Consider the following 21968-nt stretch of genomic DNA (forward strand, 5'->3'; position numbering starts at 1 on the left):
TAACACCAGGGGATTACATGCATCACCGTTATTTGACATCACTGACAAATGCTCAGTCATACCTCGACCTTGAAGTCATTGCTGATGTAGCGACCGTTGAGTTCAGAGCAGACCAGTTTGAATTTCCTGTCAAAGAGAGCCTCTGTGTGCCAGTTCTTGTAATGGATAAGATGCAAGACCTGCTCATAGTTGGCCATGGTGTTCACGCCTGGAAAATACAGAGGGGATTTTGTGTCAACAGGAAATTTAAGCAGCAATCAGCAGCAAGTGTACAATTTGTTTACATGAAAAGACTCCACATTACACAGATTTTAAAGAATTTAATCCAGCTCAGTGGTCTGTACCGGTGATGACGAGGCCGAGGTTAGAAGAGCTCATCTCCAGGGCACGTTGCTGCAGCTGGGACATGTCGACCTCCAGGCCCTCATGCTCCCCGTCAAGTTCATCTCCCACCACGGTCACTTCACATGTGTCCAGGTTGTGCATGATCTCCTCTGACACCACTGTTTCTTGAACTGAATTAACAATGTTGAAAAGAGATTGATAAAGAAGAGTTGTAAGGATGTATTTAATTGTATGATTACAACACAGCATTAACGCAAGTTTTAAATGTTTTGCATGTTAAAAAGCTGTATAGTACCATTTTATTTTATTTTATTGAATTTGTACATTTTAAAGCACAGATATGTAAAACATGAAAAACGCCTCACATAAACTAATTCAAAAACATTTTAATAGCTCCACTAAAGCAGCCTGTGTTATATGTTATATAATATTTCATACACATACAGTTTGCACCTCTATGGAGGCCTTATTAGGCGATTCATAGTCATCTACTTTGACTTCTCTTGTTTGTTGGTTAGGTGAACACAACTGATACTGATCTCTGTAAGCTCTTTTGTCCCATATGTCCTGCTGTTCACCACAGGGCATCAAATCTTCCTGTATCTGTGTCAACTTCAGGCCATGTCTATTGTCTCTCCTTCTCTTAGCTCATACTGTATATAGAAACCTAACAGATGGCACGGCTAGTCAACTGACCCCCCACTCTCCATAAAGCAGTAAACAACTTATCGCTCTCCTCACTCCCTCCCGCTCTGTCTATCCAATCCTTTTGGCCCGCAGGCGTAATTCTCCACAGCTACTGTATATCAACACAGCTATCAAATGCACATTTGCTGTTCTTACGGATCTGTTCAGTTTCTAAGGCGAGGCAACACATGAAGCATCACTCTATCATACTGCTTCAGGTGACAAAAGACTAAGATAACACATGTGGCAGTGTTATAGTAGAATATTAATGTGTACAACTCAGAGGATGAGTTGGCTGTTATGTGAATACTAACAATAATCCACTGAAAAATAGGATAGCTTTATCTACTAATTCCCTATAGCATTACCCGGGGTTATGTAGGGGTCTGATGTGCATTTCTCTTACCTGTGGGGTCATCATCAGCTCCCTCAGCAGCTTCAGACTCGGTGTCGGCCTCCACTTCTCGGGTGATGGTGCTCACAATGCGCAGCTCGGGGAACAGCGTCACACCTTCCTGGCTCTCGAATTCGGCAGCGCTGCGGGCAAAGTGGTCAATTCCGCTCAGGCTGATCTTTGGCTCTTCCGGCTGCAGCACCATCACGTAACCTTCAGCATCCGGGACGGTTACACAGGACTCCTCATTGAAGCATCTGTGGAAATACTTAATTTTGAATACCTGGAATCCTTTTATCAGTTTCTCATGTAGTTGCTGTTTTCCTCTTTTGCTTTTAAAAGACACAAGTGGAAATTTTCAATGTGTTCAATTTCAATCATCTAATTTTGTATGTTCTGTTGAGGCAAAGTGATAGGGGAAAAAAGTTATTCTGTGGTGAACTGCCAAATTTGTCTGACAGACAAGAGGATAAATTATATTAAACTGTATTCAGGATTTATTGTGTGCATTTTTATGTGAGCACCAACTGGTTTAATGTGTTGGAACTACTAAAATACAATCTGCTCTTTTCCAGGAAGTAAAATAAACATTAAAAACCAGGAAAATATAATTTTTCTTGTAAATAGGTGTAGTAAATGATGTGGAGAAAAAGCTTGCAGGGGGGGTCATTTTTCATTTGACTGTCTGCAAACAGTAACTCCACATATAAAATGCTTATGTAAGTGCTTCTTCTACATTCATTTAGATGTAATGGCACCAGTAGCTGGACAGTTACTCTCACAGCAGAAACTGAGGGTGCAGGGAAAATGTGTTATTTGTTGTAATTACTCAGTCCATGCAATATGCAAATGCGTATGTAAATAAGACCAAATGTTTAACTGGAAGCAAGCTCAGCAGACCTGAGAGTCTTTATACATTCTTATCATGCATTGTCTACACATGTAGTGCTTATTTGTTATTCACATTTCATTCTTAGAATACATCGGTTAAAAAAAAAAGTAAACTTCAAAGAGAACAAGAAAACTAAACAGAATCATACAGCTCTTCTGCCTCTGACCCCAAAATAATTAGTTTATTGTCTTTTTTAAGGAAATCGGGTAAAACTCTTGACTTCTACTTCAACAACCTCAACAAAGCATCCTTACATTTTAAGTAGAACCATGAACTCTCAGAGTGTCTATTAGGCAGGAAGAACCTGTTTCACAAATGTTCAGCTGTTGCTGACTGACAATAAATAATTACAACTGGTGAAGTGTTCTCGGCTTCTGCTTCTTACTTGACAGTGGTGGAGATGCGAAGATGCCTGATGCCGGGGGTCGGGAATTGGCGGGAGTTCAAGTAGGAGATGTGCTGCATGACCTTATCAAAGGCATCAATGTCGTCACCTTCCACAGTGAGGGAGGACTGGTTGGGGTTGAACTCGACCTGAGAGAAGAAAACACAGTGAGATTTGATTATTTGTCACTTAAAGCCATTTAAGCTATTTCTTACACTCAGAAATATGTTTCTCAGGCTGATAGTAAACATTGAATAAAACACATGCTAAGTTAGCAAAATACTGTACATTGTTGGAGTTATTTAATATGTGTTATACATACAAAGCCATTGTACCCATATGTGTACAACTAAAATGGTCCATCTTTGGCTCATATATATGATCCTAATAACTGTATTTATTAATACTATTTCAGAGCAGCGGTTCCGAAGATTGGGGTTGGGACCTTCTAAGAGTTTACAGGAATAATCTGCAATTGCTAGATGGAATTGAAAAATAATTAATTGTTTCTGATTTCTCGTTTATCTCTCCTTTTTTTATTGTAAAATACTGGATATTCCTGACTCTGACGTCTACAAACTGATCAAATCACTGCTCTGTTCACACTGCACACGCTGTGAGAAACAGCTGAGAGTGGACTTTGTGTCCCTTTAAAGGGTCATGAGCCTAAAACATTGGGAACCACTGAGTTAGACTGTCTTCTTGATGCACAAATATACTCAGATCCAGACTGACTGAGGTTGAGTGTGTTTTATGTAACTCTTTGAAGCCCAATGCCCTCCTCACCTTGACAGTTGAAGCTACCTCCTCAGGCAGCTGCACATCCAGGCCCTCCTTGCAGGTGTACAAACAGTCGATCACCTTCTTGTTCTCCAGCTTGCCAGAGCGGATCATCAACCCTGCCAGGTTCCCCCGGAAAAACTGAGCCATTCGAGCATTTCCGCCTGGGTACGCCAGAATAGAGATGAGGAGAGGAAAACCGTAAAACACACACACACAAAATAGTTACTTAAGTGTACTTTACACACACTTCCCCCTTTCTGGGCTGATAATTCAAGCATGTCGTCTCAATGTGCAAAGCCGGCGTGAATGGCATTCATGCAAGTTAGTGTGTGCCCTTACAAGGCCTGAGGCCCAGAGGGGAGATGGATGGATGAGGTTATACTCGTCTTAAGCACATGCAACATCTGCATTGACAGGGTAGACTGCTGCATGCCTTACTGTGGAAAAAATGGCATGAACAGAAAAAAAGGAACTCAAAGAAAGGATTATCTTAGATAGCAATGAAATGAATCCTCTTTAGTCACCTTATTTTTACAATCTTGAGGATTGCACAATCCTCAAACTACATAAAAATAATCACAAGTTTGGAACCTTGAAATGTCCATAAAACAGGGTATTTCAGTATTTCTGCGAGGTGCATCAATCCTGCTGACTGTCATGTGAAAGAACTGTGTCATGTGTCAACTAATCCTTACTGAGAAGAAGTCTGAGGAGTCAGAGACAAACCTGGATCTCCACATCTCAAGGTTACAAAGTGTTTCGGCGGCATGTGTGTGCTGCTGTAGCTTTGTTATCTGATATGGAGGAGCTACTGCCTCTGACCCTAAGGTCATGTTCTGAAAGAAGAGCCTGTACGGCCAAAACACTGCAGCCAAGTCAGAGTTTTGTGCTCATTATGTGTCTATTTCTGTTATGTTTGTGTATGAGGTTGTGGTGAAAAACAGCTGTCTAGTTACTGCAGTGAGAACAGTGTATGAATGGAGGATGAGGAGGACGCAAAAGAAAATCAGGCAGCATTAAAAAAAATATATATCACACTGGTCTTATCCATACTGCATCATGCTCAAAACAGTAAGAAGATATCAGCTAGAATGTATGAAAATCATTCTAGTCGAAATGGCATGAGGATGCAGTTGCATGGTGAGACATTGTGGACACATGGACATATATCTGAGGAGTAAAGGGAAAGACTTGAGCAACCTGAGGTGGGCTCAGAGACTGTCTCAGTGTCATTGTCATGTCCTGAGTTTTCTGTAGAGGACAGAAACAAGAGAGCAGGAGGAGACAGAAGGGAAGGTTGAGGATCTGCAGGAGAGATTCAGGTGCTACATACGAGGTCACGGTCCATCATTTGGGAATTAATACTGCATAAACTAACATGCACACTACATCTAAAAGCTCTAATAAACAGAAATAACAGATAATCAGGTTGCATTAGAGCGGTTATTTAATTTTTTAGGCATTACAAAAAATCAAATGTTACAGAGGCAGAATGAACTAAACTTAAAAAGGGATTCACATCTTTCTTTAAATTATATCTGTACTTCAGACTCACTTGTAAATGAATGCATTTTGTCATATAAGAAAGCTAAATCTGATTTTGCAGCATTTCTCAAAAAATGTAAGAACATACCCTGCCAGCAGGCACCAATGGTGAGCTGAGTTTCGATCTTTGTGTTGTGCAGTGGGTAGTCCTCGGTAACGAGGAAGGGCTCAAAGGTGGTCCCATCCACAAACATCGACACAGTGGGGAACTCCACATTCAGCACATAGTGATGCCACTCTTTGTCACACACCTGTAAAGGACACAACAGCAGGAATGAAATGGTGAAATCAGCACTGTGAAAGGTAGACACATACTCTAAAACATACTCTTGGTTTGAAAACATGCCACCATTCTCTAAACTCTGGTGTGCTTAAATCTGGTGGTAGAAGAAGCTGACCTGGTCGAGTTTCCAGTGAAACTCTGCTGGTTTGTAGTTCTCAGTCTCTGATGGATCCTGGCGGAGGAGAACGATCAGCCTGCAGTTGTGCACGTAGAGCGAGTAGTGGTGTCTGTTCATCTCTGCAGGGGAGAATATGAGAGAGGAGAATGAAACTCTAACTTTGAAAATATTTGAAGGAGAAGTGGGGACGATTTCTAATGAATTGCCCCCCTACACCACTGAAAAGATAACATTTTTTAGCATTCTTAAACATATTACGGACAAAATTCTGAAATCTTGTGTGGCTTTTTGTGACTTTCATATTAACAGGTGATGACGAATGTGGGCAGTAAGTTACCTGCAAGCAGGATCTTGTTAGCGATGTTCTTAACATTTCAAAAACAAACAACCTCTCTGAAATATATAACTGCCACTACTGTGATTTCTCATCAGCAAATGACAATTTCATCTAGGTCATCCCTTGTTCTTATAATTTATAACATGACTTAACAAGCTCTCACAAACAGGTTCCTCAGCCAACTCCCAAAAAAGTAATTATTCTTTTATAAAGGAGTCATATTTTCTTGGGAGGAGTCAGGCAAAATCAACAGAATTTTAAAAAGTCAAGATTCATCTGCTCATGTAATCTTCACACCAAATATACCAACCAAAAACCAACTGGTTTTCAGTCCTTCCAAAAACAGACCCACTCTATTACAATTAACCAACTACAATATGATGTGTTGTGTTTCTGAGGAGAATATCAGGATGACGGTCTGGATAATTTAAAAAACAGTGACGTAATCATCCAATCGCCAGACCACAAAAGCTGCGTCTTTCTCTAACCTGATTTTAACCCTGATACTTTGGATTTTTTATGTTGGCACTTACACTATGCAACACATTTTCTTTATTTAATAATTAGCAGAATTTTTCCAACCCTTCTGTGGTCACGCTGGTTCTCCAGAAATTTGAAGTCCATATTTATATTATTTATTTTAATTTTTAATATTTATTTTCAGTATTAAGAATTTGAGACTGACAAATGACCAGAACGTGAGATGTTCATGTTTCTGTGAAGCAGACACTGTGCTGAATGGAGGTCATGAATAGTGCTGAGATCATGGGTCTGGGAGCTTCCTGCCCAGGCCACAGCCGTCTGATGTAATCCTTCTTATATAAGCAGTGAGACAGAAGCTGACTTCACTGGCCATGGTCGAGACTTTATAGTCAATAAGATTAAGGAGCCTGAGACCACGGGCAAAATTTACAACTACAGACAAAAATGGAGGGGGTCGGTGAGCACTCGGCAGAGGTGAGAAAGAAAATATAAAAGGAAGTGTGCTGCCATGTGTGAGCCAGCCAGCTGAGCACAAACTGATTATAGCCTGAAGTTACAATGTTTTTTATTACAGGCATATTGTCAGTCACCATATGTGCAGCAATAATGAGTAAACCACTTTCATGCCAGAACAATTAAATGCAGGTTCTGTATATTTCAGTAGACACAGATATTTTAATGTAATACAGGCTTCTGAAATCATGTTTGATCTTAACAATGATTAATACTTGTATTGTACAAGTAATAGTATTAAATGGTTTTATAAATTTTTCATGTATACATTTTTACTAAAATGAATGTCCAACTACCCACTTTGACTGTATAAATAAGTATATTCACACTGAAGTTCAGAATTTGACTTACAAATAAAGAAACAACAATTTAGTTTGTTTCTCAACTAAACAGGCCTTTTGTTTAGCAGAGTTTTACAAACTGTCCTGATGTAAACAACCCTTTAACAACACATGAAACATGAACAACAAATAGATGTTACTTCATTTCATAGTTGTGTTACCTACCAATAAAAGCAGGACTGACAGCAGGTTTATATCCATATTTTGGTGGGTTGGCTACCCTTGTGGTTACGTTTGGATCATACCTTTAATTATGTATGTTTATTGTGTGATTTTACAGTTTGACAGTCCAGGTACAGCTGTAATATTTATTCCTCTTTGAAATGATTATCCTCTCTTCTTACCTGTCTTATCCGAGTTGCAGAGGATAGTTTCCTTCTCATGGGCCCCGGGGCCGTGTCTCATCCAAACAGAGATGGTGAAGGGGTCCTTCAGGCTGGTGCTCACCATGCCATCAGGAACCTTGATGGCCTGGGTGCCATTGAACTCAAACACCTGGTCGCTGTCATGCCCATTATCAGTGGGCAGCCCCACTGTCCAGTTGGCAGAGCTGCTGGGTGCTGGCAGGAGCTCCACAGTCCCGGAGCTGGCTCCTGAAAAACAATCCATGAGGACAAAAGTGATTGGATTGGGCACTTAAATTGATCAAGGAAGACCTTTGATTCCAACAACAAGGGTTTCCGGTGGAGTCGCCCACTAATTAAATTACAATTCTGCCAATACTGTAGGTATTGTTGCAGTAACTTACCGCAAAGCTTGTGCAGGGACTTCTCAGAGTAGGTGTCACGGTCGCATCCCTTTCCAATATGGTTGGTCTCCAGTTCAATACTGGCTCGGATGGAGGTGATTGGCTCATCACAGGTCTCCAAGTGCATGCTGGGAAAGAGGGCCAGACTGCCTGTGCCAGGTTCGTATTCAATCCTCTTATTGAAGCCTGAAAGAGAGGAGGCAAGAGAGATGGAAGAATGAAAAGACGTCCTTCAGCACAGTACCGATAACAGCCGAGCAGTCAGTACAGGGCCTGTCAATAGTAATTACTCATTAAGAAGCACTTCAGTGCATTCAAATGTAATGAAAGGCCTTATGGCTTAAAGGAGTTAAATAACCGTTTTGACAATGGCAGTCTGTGTGGACTTTACATTGGGGGATTGCTTTTGTTCAACACACAGACACACCTAAACAGTGACGCCTGGTGAGCTGCAGCGATTAGAGGAGAGCTTTGATACCTTGCCAGCTGGGTTTGCAGGTTGGCTTGACACTGATCTTGACCAGGACGTCCTCAGAGGCGCGGTTCTTCCCACAGTCGTAGGCGGTCACAGTCAGCTTGTACATGCGCTCTTTGCCGTAGCTCAGTTTCTCTGTGTTCTTGATGAAGCCTGAGCAGAGCACGAAAAAAACAAAGGAAATTGTCAATCTATCAAACTTAAGTAAGAGCGTAATATTTTTGAATGACATCTCTCAGGGCTACATGGTAATATTTTGACTTCCATCTTTGTCCTTGAGATGCAAAACTCATTAGCAAAGTATTGTGTATACAGAGTCTGATTGGAGTTCCTATCTCAGGTTCTTTTCATATTTCCTGCTGAAACACTAATTAGCTGTCATGGTCCAGCAACATTATATATCCTCACACTGATTGTCCTCACATTATCATCCCATCCATATTTCCTTTTTACCACGGCCAGGCACCATATCAGCTGAACCTGGATAAATGATATCTTTTTTACAGGATCTTTAATTTTCTTTATGAGAAACGAAGTGGCTGAACAACTTGGATGACATTTCACAGGGGCTGTAATTGTCTCGCACAGCAACAAGCTGCGGTGAATGCTAAATGACTTGCAGCACAGTTGTTTTCATGGATCAATGGACAATATGATATGTGTCAATAAAATTGTGCCTATTAGGCGTCCAATGCAGCTTTTTCCAGTCCTAAGACCAGGCTGCTTGGTGACGGTCCTTACCATCTTTGTCGACGGTGAAGGGCACATCGGGGGTGACAATCTCGTAGTTGCAGATTTGGCTAAACTGGAAAGAGCAGTCGGCGTCCACTGCCTCCACCTTCAGGATGCTGTCATACTTCTTTCCCTCGATAACAGTGGCTTTGTAGGACTTCTCCTTGAACACTGGTGAATACTCATTGATGTCGTTCACCTGGATGTGGACAGTGGCCCTGATAGGGACAAATTCAACGAAGGACAATTTATCAGCTGGGAATGTTCAAACAGCAGCAAGAGAAACATTTCAATCATAGCATAATATTCTATTGTCATCCTAAAACAGAGACAGACATGTGAGCAAATATACTGCTGGAGGTGAAAGGACAGGTGTGTGCAACAGGAAGTCATTTATTGTAGTTTGGCCCATTTACCAACACAGTCAGCAGCAGAGAGTGTGACACACAGCTCATGAAGACAATTTCAGTACTTTAAATAGCAAAGTGAGACGTAGCAAGGACAGACTCTAGTCAGGGAAACTCTGTCTTAGATCAGGACCAGAACTCTCCTACAATGGCAGAGGTTGACTCACTTGTGGGATTTCTTCATATTGGCACCATCAGGACCTTCTCCACAGTCATATGCTTGGATAGTAAAGGTGTGCTCCTTCTGCAGCTCACAATCCAGCTTGTCCTTGGTCCGGATGACACCCTCGCCAGTGGACTTGTCCAGGACCACTGCCTCAAAGGGGACATTCTGCCCATGGATCCTGAAGCCGCAAATCTCACCTGAACACGTCAAAAGTCACAACAGAGTTTGCTCTGAATAACTGACAAGAGGTAGCAACTTTCATTTTTCAAACGAAAAATTATGTTAAAAACCAAACCATAAATTCACGCAAAAAAAACCAAAACAAAACAAAAAAGATCAGCCACAGGTTTTGGGAGCCGGGGAGTTGTAGTTTGGGGTGGGTGGTGTCTGTGGAGGAAGCCCAAAAGCACTGTCATATGGGTGAGGTCTTGGGAGGGGGAGGTGGGAAAGGGTGTGGGACATTTAGTATTATATAGAAGACGGAGTGTCTTTTCCAAGCCACTTGAAAACATTGCATCCAGTCATGCAGGCAGAAACCGAAAAGATGTGGACAGGCATTTCACAGGAGTACTTAAGATATTATAAATCAAAGCCATGAAACCAAGCCCAAAAAGTAAGTACATAGAGAGCAGTGTTTGTAGTGAAGATCGTTTATCTCTGGAATGAATAAAAATTACAGCCTATCTTATGGGAGAAACAATAATTAACATAAAGAAAAGAAAGAAAAGTCAAATCCTTTGTAAAAGAAAGCATTGCAATACAGTAATCCAGCACCAATTCAGTCTGTGAACAAAGAAAAGTCTCAGATAGAAAACACCACTAATATTCTTTTTTCTTTTTTTTTTGGTTGTTAAAAGAAGTCTTCCTGTGTAATTTAGCCTCTTTTTTTTTTACCCAAAACTACTGCAAAATGAATCAAAATCATAGATAGAAATCATAGAGAACTAAACCGGCACAATAACAGTATTCAAAACAAAAATTACTGGATGAGAACTGGGGTTAGAAATATCAACTTGCTTGACATCCACATCAAATGAACTGCAGCCATGCTAATGGTAGAGATTAGTGGTGGAGAATTAACTCAAGAGATCCACTGAGGCAAAGATGCAACAACAGAAACTTTGCTGCAGTGGAGAGAGTTTGCATTAGTTAACAATCTCAGCAGCTTTCATTTGAAGACATAAATGTCAGAAACGTCCACAGGAGTCACTGTACCTGCACAGATCTGATAGTTCATCCACTTTAAAGACCATTTCTAATGTCAATGTCTGCTCCAATTGAAATGAAGTGAAAATCATCTTATGTGGCCTTTTAGATTTTACTTTATCATTAAATTATCTTAAAATTGGCTTCCCTTCCACATTCTTAAATTGAAAGGATTGGATTGGACAAAATGGCAGCAAAGTGACTGAGAACTCCTGTTTTTAAGCAGCTTTCTGTTTCCTGGTGATAGCTGAAAAACTGTTAGGGTCTGCAAACTGCAATGGATGTCTCATGCAGATATTTCTAAGAACAGTCAGCCCCACATCACACTTTTCATCCAGCTGTAACTGACGTAAAGTCGAGAAAAGCAAATGGGGAGATTACAGTACATGGCGAGAGTTTCTGTGTAAAAGTGTGGATGCTGTTTGTTTTTTTTTGCGTTAGTGGGTTAATAGTAACAACTAAGCACAAGGCAGAAGAAAGAGCCCAAGATCACCTTCTTCAGTGAGGGTCACCTCAAAACTCTCTATAAGGAAGGGAGAAAAGATAAACCCAAGTCAGTTAAAGAAGGGTTAGAAGATCAGAGATAACACAGAGGACAGGAAGGAGACATACGCTCGCTTTACGCGTTTCAGAAAAAGATCAAATTCACTTTCTCACAAGCAAAAATGTATCTGCCACTTGAAAAAAAAATGTTGGGTTAAAACATTTAGGAAAATACCTTTTTTGCAGTTTTATTAATGAATTTAAAGAAAGAAAATGTGACAGAACAAAATTTCAACTTTCATCTTACCTCTCAAAAAATATATATTTTCACACATATATTTTCTGAAAAACTAATTTGTTTGATAATGAAAATGTAAAATATAATGAAATCTTAGGAGTACAAATTAATAAAATGACCATGCTTACTAAGTCTGATTGCATTTTTCTTGCTGGTACTAAACAGATTCATTAAATAATAATCTGGTATAATAGACTAACAGGTCAGTATGCTGTATATTCATCTGCAGCTGTTGAAGCCATTTGCAGGAACAGTACTTGTCGTGATAGAAGAACGTTTTCTTCTCTTTCTCCCTCGTCTAATGTTCCTACACGAATCAAATAACCCAGATTGGTGGATAAATGCTCGCTGCTCTGTGCACTTGTTTTAGAGCACAGTCATCCATGAACGCTGAGCTCATTTTCAAGTTTGCAAGAGCTTAACTATTTGAGATCCAATCAGCTTGACTGAACTCACCACACAAATATGCACTCGGAGACAGTTAGTCCCACAGTACATCTCTCTAAAAACACTAATGCCAAACATTCACCTATTCACATTTGAGTCTGTAATTGGGCTTCTATGGCCTGTGGGTCAGTTTTACAGGGAACCATGTTAGTTGGCACAGATGGAGCAACTAGAAGGGGCCTAGCATGTCAGAGCCGGTCACCCATGCTGCCACGTGAAGCCAGATTGCTGGACTCGTCTCCAGAGAGCTCTTTCACAGGGACACACAGTCTGTTCGCAAAGCCCTTCTCATCAGAAAAGGGAGCCCCCGCAGAAAGAAGTGGGGGCACTAAACTGCATTCAAGGCCAATTTACTGTGACAGTAGACAAACATCACGGAGAGAATGGGGATATTATTTGATTTCCTGCCCTTCAGAAATAACAAGCCTCTTGCTGAGGTTGTCCACCTTAAAAACTGTGCCGATCAGCTCTTCAAAACCTTCAAACTTCACATAACTTTGTGAAGAGAATAACATTTGGCATCTCTTCTAACAGGCACGTGGATGGAAATGCCTCACTTCCAAATTCAAGAGAAGTACTCTGAGATAAAAATGGCCACATCAAGTGGAGTGAGAGCGCAGAGTGTGAGGGGAGCAGCACACAAAAGATCACACAACTCATGTGATGTGAAATGGTGGGAAATCATTTACAGCACTGTGATGCTTTGAATTGTGGCCAAAGTCGATGCTGGTGTGATTAAAACCCCCCAGAGCTAACGCTGCCTAAACATAAAGCACACTAATTGTGCCTCTCCACCGGGTGTGTGGGTGTGTGTGTGTGGGGGGGGGGGGGGGGGGGGGAGGACATGAGAGGGCATTTTGATCCGAGTATCAAAAGGGCCAATGTTGAATATTATGGTAGCCAGCTGTATTACAGTATGACAGGCATGTCATAAAAATCTAATGTGCCACGAAGTCTGCGACCAGAAGAGCATAAATGAAATGATCTGAGTTATTGATTTGTGTATACGCATATAACCTTGAATAAAAGAATGACTTAAAGATAACAAAACACACTGAAGAAAGGCGGACCTTCATTTATTAATCACAACATAACTTCAAAGCATTATGCTGACACTATATTTAAGCTTTTTTTCTGTTTCATTTACAAGAATGATCAGTTCAGTGTATAAATAATCTATGATGTCTTTAAACAAACTCATGTCCTACAAAATTCACTTTATTCATACATGAACAATTTATCTGAATCCATCATGTGCAACACAACCATAAAGCTTTATGGGTGAGTAATTAGTGAGTTTTCTCTTTACTTTCATGTCAAATGAAGCTGTGGGAGTAAACCTCCTCTCTCACCTGCATAGCGGAGAGGAGCATCCTTGTCCAGAGCAATTAGAGGGGGGTCCAGAAGCACTTTGTCATCATTTTCCGTTACGATCCCGTGGTACGTCGTCTCGATCCATGGTTTATGCTTATTTACTGCGAGGAACAGAGGGAGAGAGAAAATGTCAGTGTATATTTAAAAATCTGTACAAATCATTTCAAAAATCTCTCAATAGGCAACTCTCTTTCACTGGCACAAATTAGCAACTTCACATCTTTTTTTTTTCTGTGCTAATAATGAGATGCCATCTCTGTATTTTCAAATCACTAGTTTCATTTTTATCTTTCCATCCAATGAAGCTTAAGTACATTTTTTATGAGGTTTTTGAGGTTGAGCTTTTGATATTATTTTTAGAAGAACCACACATTCAGAAGGATTCCTTTTTTTAAAATCATTTCATATCTAGAGCAGGACCAGGACACGCAGGGTTTCAGAGGGAGCTAAATGAGCCGGTCTAACATTTGATGGGATGAAAATCTGCTGCTCTTGGTCCTCCACTGCACATCGTTCTCCATGAGTCTACAATGTTCTGACGCTGTATTGTTTGATTTATCTGAACCGAAGACAAAATACTTTCAATATGACCGTAATGTTCCACAGTCCATATCAGTTAATGGGTTTGGACAGAGAGTGATAACAGCTCTGGTTATGACCTTCAGGCCGGAGTGTGCAGCAGTAGTCGGGTCGTTTATAGCTGCATGAGCCGGTCGGCCTGAGAAGCATCCCAGCTGCAGACACGCAGAGCTCTGCCGTAGCTGCCGGTTGCAGAAAAAGCTGCAGTGAGTGACATATTTGGGCTGGCTTAGAAAACAGTGTTGGCGCAGAGGGAGATGCAGCTCTATTACAGCCAATATGTGCTCGCTCCAGAGTGAGAGGAGAGGACGGTACTCCTGTGCTACTGATCTGCAAAGGTGATGCTGACTCTGGCTGACAGCACTGTGGGCTGTGTGGCTGGGAGATTTAACAGGACCAGGCACGTTTCCAGAGGACAAAACACGAACACAAAAAGCAAGTGGGCCCATATCATACATATATAACACTCTGCTTGTATTTGGGAATAATATCACGTTATTCAGGGCTCGAGACTGCTGCCTTTACATAATCGCTTTGTGCAAGACCCATTTACAAGCAGCGTCACTCTTTTTTGCTCACATTGTGTCTCACAGTCTTGAAAATTTCATATAACCGTTTTCTCAAAGAAAAAACAATATTCTATGTTTTTTAACTACTAAAGAATATAATAAACCCAGAGCTTGTTGATATCTGATCAGACTTGCTGCCTTTCTGCCCTCCCCTAAACCTTGCTGTCCTTAAACAGTCGTACAATCAAGCTAATTCAGGCTAGCGGTGAACTGCTGTGGAGGCCTTAACAACCTAAAGCAGGAAATCGACCACATCACAACAAGCACGTGGACCAAATGTAATGTAGGAAAATCTGAGGTTATCTATAATCTATTTCATAATCTATAGAGCATCAGAATTTCCCAGTGGTGTTATGGGAGTTTAATTTTTGATTTGTGGAAGAATATTTCTTGATTAATATACTAAATTATCAAAGCACACATGAAAGACTTCCAGCAGCCAGCTGGAAGCAGTAAATGGGGTCTTTTCTATGATATTTTGAGATATTTAAAGACTTGATCAGTGTTGTGATTGTGTGAATAAGCCCTAAACAAAAATATGACTTTTAAGAAAAAAACCAATTCGTGATGAGCATTTTCCCCTCTTAGTTAAATCACTGCAGGATGACTTCTGAAATAAAAGAGCCATTTTGTTATTGTTCAACTAAGAGCACTCATGGACATATTTCCAACTTATTTGCCCCATTTTAGTCAAAGCTTACAATGTGGGCTTTTGTCTTAAGGGGGGAAGCTGTAGGTGTGTTTCTCCACAAGCTTAACACTGTTTTTATATCGGAATAAAAGCACACAGACTCAGATTTTAGTCATGTAAGACAGGACAGTGCATTGATCAGTAATGGCAAACAGGCAATTACTGAATATGTACTTGGTGTATTTATCATCAAATGCTGACAGTCTGTAAAAGATACATACAATGTTGACTGGCAGAGTGTCTGGGTTATGAGGGATGCAGCACACCTGGGATGGGACTAACACTTTATACAGTAGAGTATGAAAAATGGACAAATGGTTATGATTAGCAATATTCAGGGCTGGACAAAATCAAATATCACAATATTTTTGACCAAATACCTTGATGTGGATATTGCAACAATATTGTAGGAATGACTATTGGTGCTTACACAAAATATCTGCACAATGAGATTTTTGATGAATAATCATCAATAATGTAGATATGACTTTGCCAAAAGCAAATAATACTGTTAAAAGACTCCAAAAAGAGTTGTCTGGTGAGTTCAGACAATCACATCATTTCATTGTAATGCAGCCTTCAAACAAGACTTTTGCCATATCCAATATCTAGTCTTATATCACCATGTTGATATAATATCATTATATTACCCAGCCCTAGCGTTACTGTACCTCAACATAGGTTTTAAAAAATAAAAAAAAAGTGTGATTGAGTGCTACAGCTGCTGTGTAGTTTTTATTGTACATGTCAGTGTTGTTTGTTGGTGATATTTCATTCTGCTTTTAATTCTATAAGAAGTGTGTCAGGCTATTTAAATAAGGTATCTAACAAGGCTGTAGTCACGTTTAATTGAGTTTTGTCCTCTTCTCTGGTTACGTTTTTTATACCTCTAGTTTTTTCATGCTGATGACAAATCCAAAAACTGGTTAAGAGGATGTGATCAGAGATGCTCAATACTGAAGTCCATCCTCTAGCCCAACTTTATCCAATTAACAATGTACAATGACACATTCTGAGTATAACAACATCCATCTCAAAGACAACATTATTTGAATAGACAGCAGATTAATTACGGTCTTTCTCTTATAAAATATTGGTGCCATTCATGTATCTGCTGAGCCTGACTAAACAAAAATGTTGGCAATGTGCGCTCGTAATACTTCCACAATAGTATGAGACCAGCCGTCTGTATATTTAACTGGCAGTGAAAGTAATATACTCACTGTTAAATACATAAATGTTCACAAAATGTATGTCATTTATCATCAGCTGAGTCAAAAAGCGTTTGCGTTTTACATCATTATTTACACATTACATCCAGAATTAATTACTGTTTTTTTCCTGTGAGCCTTTACAATCAAAACCTAATTGCAATATGTTTTGTGCTGAAATTAAATCCACGGCAGTTTCATGCTGCAGAAAGCCTCAACATCACACATTCATCATCTCACTAATAAGCAGAGGCCTGATGTTCTATAACACAATCTGTGCTACAATTACATTATGAGCTGCACACGCTAACAAGATAAAAAAAAGAACAAGAAAGCCTCCGAAAAATAAATACATGACGAGGATGTTTTCAGACTACATAAAATGTCAGGCTGCCAAATCCAATTTGAGTGAAGCAAATGACTTGCTTGTGTTTCATTACATAATTTAATGTAATTCTTAGTGATTACACGATCAATGAAAATTAATTACGAGCTACTTGCACAGGATTGCTGTAATGTGGGCACCACAATGAACGAGAACTACTCACTTAACTCATTTTTCCATACAGAAAATGTATCCTCAAACATACTTTGAAAATCTGGCACAGTACACAAAGGACAAATGTTCCTTATGCCTCACAACATATTTAACAAATATCAAATGCACTGGCTGCAGCATTAAATAATTACGTTTTATTAAAATTACTGAAAGAAATATATTTGCTTGTCCTAACAGAGAACACATCCATACTCTCTACATTTATAACAAGCATTTCAGGGGATTTTTTTTATGGCTTTATTAAAAGATTTGACAGTAGAGAAGACAGTTAATGAGGGAAGGGAGAGATGAGGAATGACATGAAACAAAAGGTCTTCAGCCAGACTCAAACTGGGAAGGTTACAGTTCATAGTCAGCACTATAAACCACATTTGTCAAAAAGAGTATGTGAAAAAAGAAAAATGATGTAAAAATGACTTCAGTGTTCACTCAGAAAGGTCTGTGGTAAAATAGATAATTACACAGAATGATTCATATCACTTTACGTCTCTGGTTAAATTTTCCTACACTAGTGGCGCTTGTTGAGAACGAGTCGTTGCGTTTGCCAGTAATTTGGAATTGATCAAGCCCTGTAAATCGTCTTTGCCGAGCATCTCATGACCTGAAGTGAGGTGGATGTCTTTAGACAGATTGCCGGGCCAGACTACTACAGTAATCTGCTTTAGCTTCCACAGAGTCACACTTACTGTTAGCCAGGTCACATGTGGGCCTTACATTTGTCTATAAATCGTTCAGGACCTTTAGCACTGATCCAGGACCAGCACTGACTGGTACAACCTCAAGCAGCATTCTTAAAATCTCTGCAGGTAATTATGCAAAACATAATAACAACCAATAACAACTGATGAATTAACCAAGAAGGCTGTTGGCATGTGCTCTTTTTGTTTGCTCCAACTAAATGTTTCACTTAAAGCGCACACTTAAAGTGTGTAGAATTTAGTGAAATCTAACAGAACGGATTTGGCAGAAATGGAGTATAATATTCATGAGTATGTTTTCATTATTGTTTTATCACCTGAAAATAAGAATTGTTGCGTTTTCGTTACCTTACAATGAGCCCTTTATATCTACAGAGGAAGCGAGGCCTCTTACATGGAGGCTGCCATGTTTCTACAGTAGCCCAGAACAGACAAACCAAACACTGGCTCTAGAGAGGACCTTTCACAATTTTTTCGCAAGCCACCGTAGGTTCTCCTACAAGTTTTGAAGGGGAAGGGGAGGGTGTTCAGTTGGTGACAATCTGCAACCTCACCACTAGATGCCACTAAAGCTTACACACTGGTCCATCCTTATAGCATGACTGTCCAACTTGAGCAAAAATGAGCACCTGTTAAAAGACTAAGAAACCACTAAATTAAATGTCCGTGCAGGTAAAACTGAATGTGGTATTTTGTGCTGTATGAGGACAGAAGAGTCAGGCCCACTGAAGCCTTGCACAAATTCAAAAGCAAAGTGCACTTCCGCTGTTCATTGCCATTAAAATCAAAGCCCCTTTGACTCAGTAGAACCTCCCCTGAGGTGCACGGTTATATTCAAAGCGTGAAATTGTCACATACATTGTGTGAAATTGCCAACAAGACCCTTTTGACAAGATAGCTTCATCATCCGCCTGCAGTGAATGGAAACAGCATTTGTTGTGCTGCGACTTGCTTTGCTTTCAACATTTGACACACAGCTACAAAGACATGATTTGGACAAATACAGACACTGATAATCCTGGAACCTGGGTGGTTTATTACAAACCATCTATATTATAAATATATGATTTCTATCCTCAATGGGGAGGGGAGTGAGTCTCTATATTGTAAAGCAGTTTCTTTAGTAGGAGAGGCTTTAGGATTTAGGATGGGATGAGATTAGGAAAGGGGCTTGGTCATGTTTGGTGCTGTCTGAGAGGAGCCTGCTGATGTAGCACTGAGGATGGTAAGCATGGACGGCTGCCACTTTCTTAATTTAACTTAATTAGGAAACCAATTCGTCTGATGCAGTGCACACTCACTGCTGGCCCAATTACAAACTGCACACTCAGTCCATCACTTACTCAAAAAAGCAGGTTGTTCCAGAAGATGTTTTTGCTCTTTCTAAACATTAAACTGATCTGACATACTGTCTTGCTGTGGTTTTATTGGTTTTGCTTTGTATGAATGATTATATATATACATATATATATACATATATATATATATATATATATATATATATATATATATATATATATATATATATATATACATACATATATACATATATACATACATACATATATACATACATATATACATATATATATATATACATATATATACATATATATATATATACATATATATATACATATATATATATACATATATATATATACATATATATACATATATATACATATATATATATACATATATATGTGTATATATGTATATATATGTATATATATACATATATATACATATATATATATATACACATATATATATATATATACACATATATATATATATATATATATATATATATATATATATATATATATATACATATATATATATATACACATATATATATATACATATATATATATATACACATATATATATATATATATATATATATATATATATATATATATATATATATACATATATATATATATATATATACACATATATATATATATATATATATATATATATATATATATATATATATATACATATATATATATATATATATACACATATATATATATATATATATATATATATATATATATACATATATATATATATATATATACACATATATATATATATATATATATATATATATATATATATATATATATATATATATATATATATATATATATATATATACATATATATATATATATATATATATATACACATATATATATATATATGTATATACATATATAAATATAAAAGTATGTATGTTTGGGTAGTTACACGTTTTGTGAAGCAGTACTGAGCCCAAGAATAATCTCCCTAATCACATATTAATAATATGGGCCAATGTTGTACATAAACAGTAAAAATGCATGTTCAAAATGGAAGACAGTACTTTCTCAGCATACGTAAAAGACACTTTAAAAACTTTACTTGCATTGTGAGGTTAAGGAGAAAAACGGACTACAGTGACCCACCATCCTATTTCTAGCACACAGAAATCATTGGCCTCATTATAAATATTAGATAGAGAGTTAGGATATAAATACACAGATGTAGTGGGCTGATACTAGCCTCTTGCTAAATAATAGATATTAACCATGCAATGTCATCCCCTGCTGGCACAGCAGGTCCACAAAAAAAAGAGTTTATACCTTTTTTAAGAGTATCTATCTGAAGAATCCAACAGCAAATTAACAGTACTTATAACTGTACACCAATACCAAACAAAGTAAGCCCAAATCTGCCAGACACAGGCAGAAAAATCCTTTAAGAAGCCTTTGAGAAATTAATGGTGTGTCAGAAGGCAAAAGCACAGATGGTGTGCTACTTACAACTCAACACAGTACCTGGTATGCAATCCTGTTATGCAGCAAATACAGCCAACGACATTTAATCCTATAATGGGATGTGTCTATTTTATTCTCTGACAAGGTCAAGAAAGTTGCAAGAGATCAAACAAAGCAATGAAGGCTGCCTAAAACAAAGCAGTGCCAAGATTTTATTACATATGTCCAACAATAACTCAGTTACTACAACGATGAGAGCAAAAATGTCCCTTCAACATCTGGAGTCCGGGGGGGGGGTTGTGAAGATAAGTACTCAGTGTCACTGTGTGTGCCAAGCTGTGCTGTGGTGTGCCAAGCCATCTACTGATCAGCTCTGCCTCTGCTACCTGCACTCCTCCAAACTAGGGTAGCTATTTTAATGGTTGCTGTAAAAAATGTTTTTTAAAACTAATTAATCAATTGAAAGAAGATTAATAACTAACTAGTTCTATCATCATTGATCATTTTGAGTAATTCCACGCAAAAAAGGCCCAAATTCTCCTGTTCCAGCTTGTTATATGTGAATATTCTCTGGTTTCTGTAGTCCAACTTGACAGTAAACTGAACATCTTTGGGTTGATTATAGGGCAGCGGCTGTTAACCAGACACTACTTCTGTTTTGATGTCAAATGATAGGCAATATCATCATCTCTAATATTTTAATAAAGCTTCATCGTATCTTACCTACAAGTTACATGTTTTGGTCCAACCTCCTGTTATTGATGAAGCCGCTGTAGACACTGCCACTTCCTCCACTTGTTTTTCAGTTCAATTAAATTTAATTAGCACCAAATCACAACAAAACTCATCTCAAGGCACTTTTCACATAGAGCAGGTCTAGACCGTACTCTAATTCAACTTTGAGCTGTTAAGTTGTCTAATTTAACATTAACAGATAATATGCTACACCAAACAATTGTCATAAAGCAAAGTGATTAAACAGTTTATGCTTGTGTTAACTAGCTGCACAGAGACACTCAACACACTTTTTCTCACTTTTCACAGTTTTGCTGGTTGGTGAGTTTGAATGTCATCACAGTCAGCTCATGCTGGCTGTGACTTCCAGTTGAATTGTTTGTCGTACAGACATTAGCTTGATGGCGTCAACAGTATGAAAGTGAGTGTGGTAAATAGTCCCATATTTTTTATGTAATAAAAATGCTCTGAATGTGTCAAAACTGAACGTTTGTACTGTAATGTCATTAGATTTTTTGTTAAAATGGATTTTATGAAATTTGTATCAAACAGAGAAAAAGTAATGTTTTTTTTCTTTGGATTTCCTCTACAATGGAACAAATAATCCATCAACAGTACCAACAATCAACCATAAAACTTCAGGGTTTCTGTGGAGGCACAGTGATGCCGTCACACACAAATTTTATGATGCCCGAAGAACTGGGTAA

The 21968-nt window shown here is 38.6% G+C and overlaps 1 protein-coding gene across 1 annotated transcript in view; it reads right to left on the reverse strand.

The window, feature by feature from the left end:
* clstn1 (calsyntenin 1) overlaps positions 1-21968 on the reverse strand; it is a 34788-nt gene that overhangs the window by 4580 nt on the left and 8240 nt on the right. Inside the window, exons 2-16 of the mRNA XM_062426893.1 lie at positions 13421-13543; positions 11334-11363; positions 9636-9831; positions 9071-9279; positions 8333-8482; positions 7855-8040; positions 7451-7699; positions 5430-5551; positions 5120-5282; positions 4687-4737; positions 3490-3647; positions 2704-2852; positions 1439-1683; positions 345-515; positions 63-208 (exon numbers count right to left, since the gene is read on the reverse strand). Coding sequence (XP_062282877.1) covers positions 63-208; positions 345-515; positions 1439-1683; positions 2704-2852; positions 3490-3647; positions 4687-4737; positions 5120-5282; positions 5430-5551; positions 7451-7699; positions 7855-8040; positions 8333-8482; positions 9071-9279; positions 9636-9831; positions 11334-11363; positions 13421-13543 — 2348 coding nt within the window. The remainder of the gene's footprint in view (positions 1-62; positions 209-344; positions 516-1438; positions 1684-2703; positions 2853-3489; positions 3648-4686; positions 4738-5119; positions 5283-5429; positions 5552-7450; positions 7700-7854; positions 8041-8332; positions 8483-9070; positions 9280-9635; positions 9832-11333; positions 11364-13420; positions 13544-21968) is intronic.

The sequence above is a fragment of the Scomber scombrus genome, chromosome 10 (genome assembly GCF_963691925.1).
Source record: "Scomber scombrus chromosome 10, fScoSco1.1, whole genome shotgun sequence".
In the NCBI taxonomy this organism is placed as follows: Eukaryota; Metazoa; Chordata; class Actinopteri; order Scombriformes; family Scombridae; genus Scomber; species Scomber scombrus.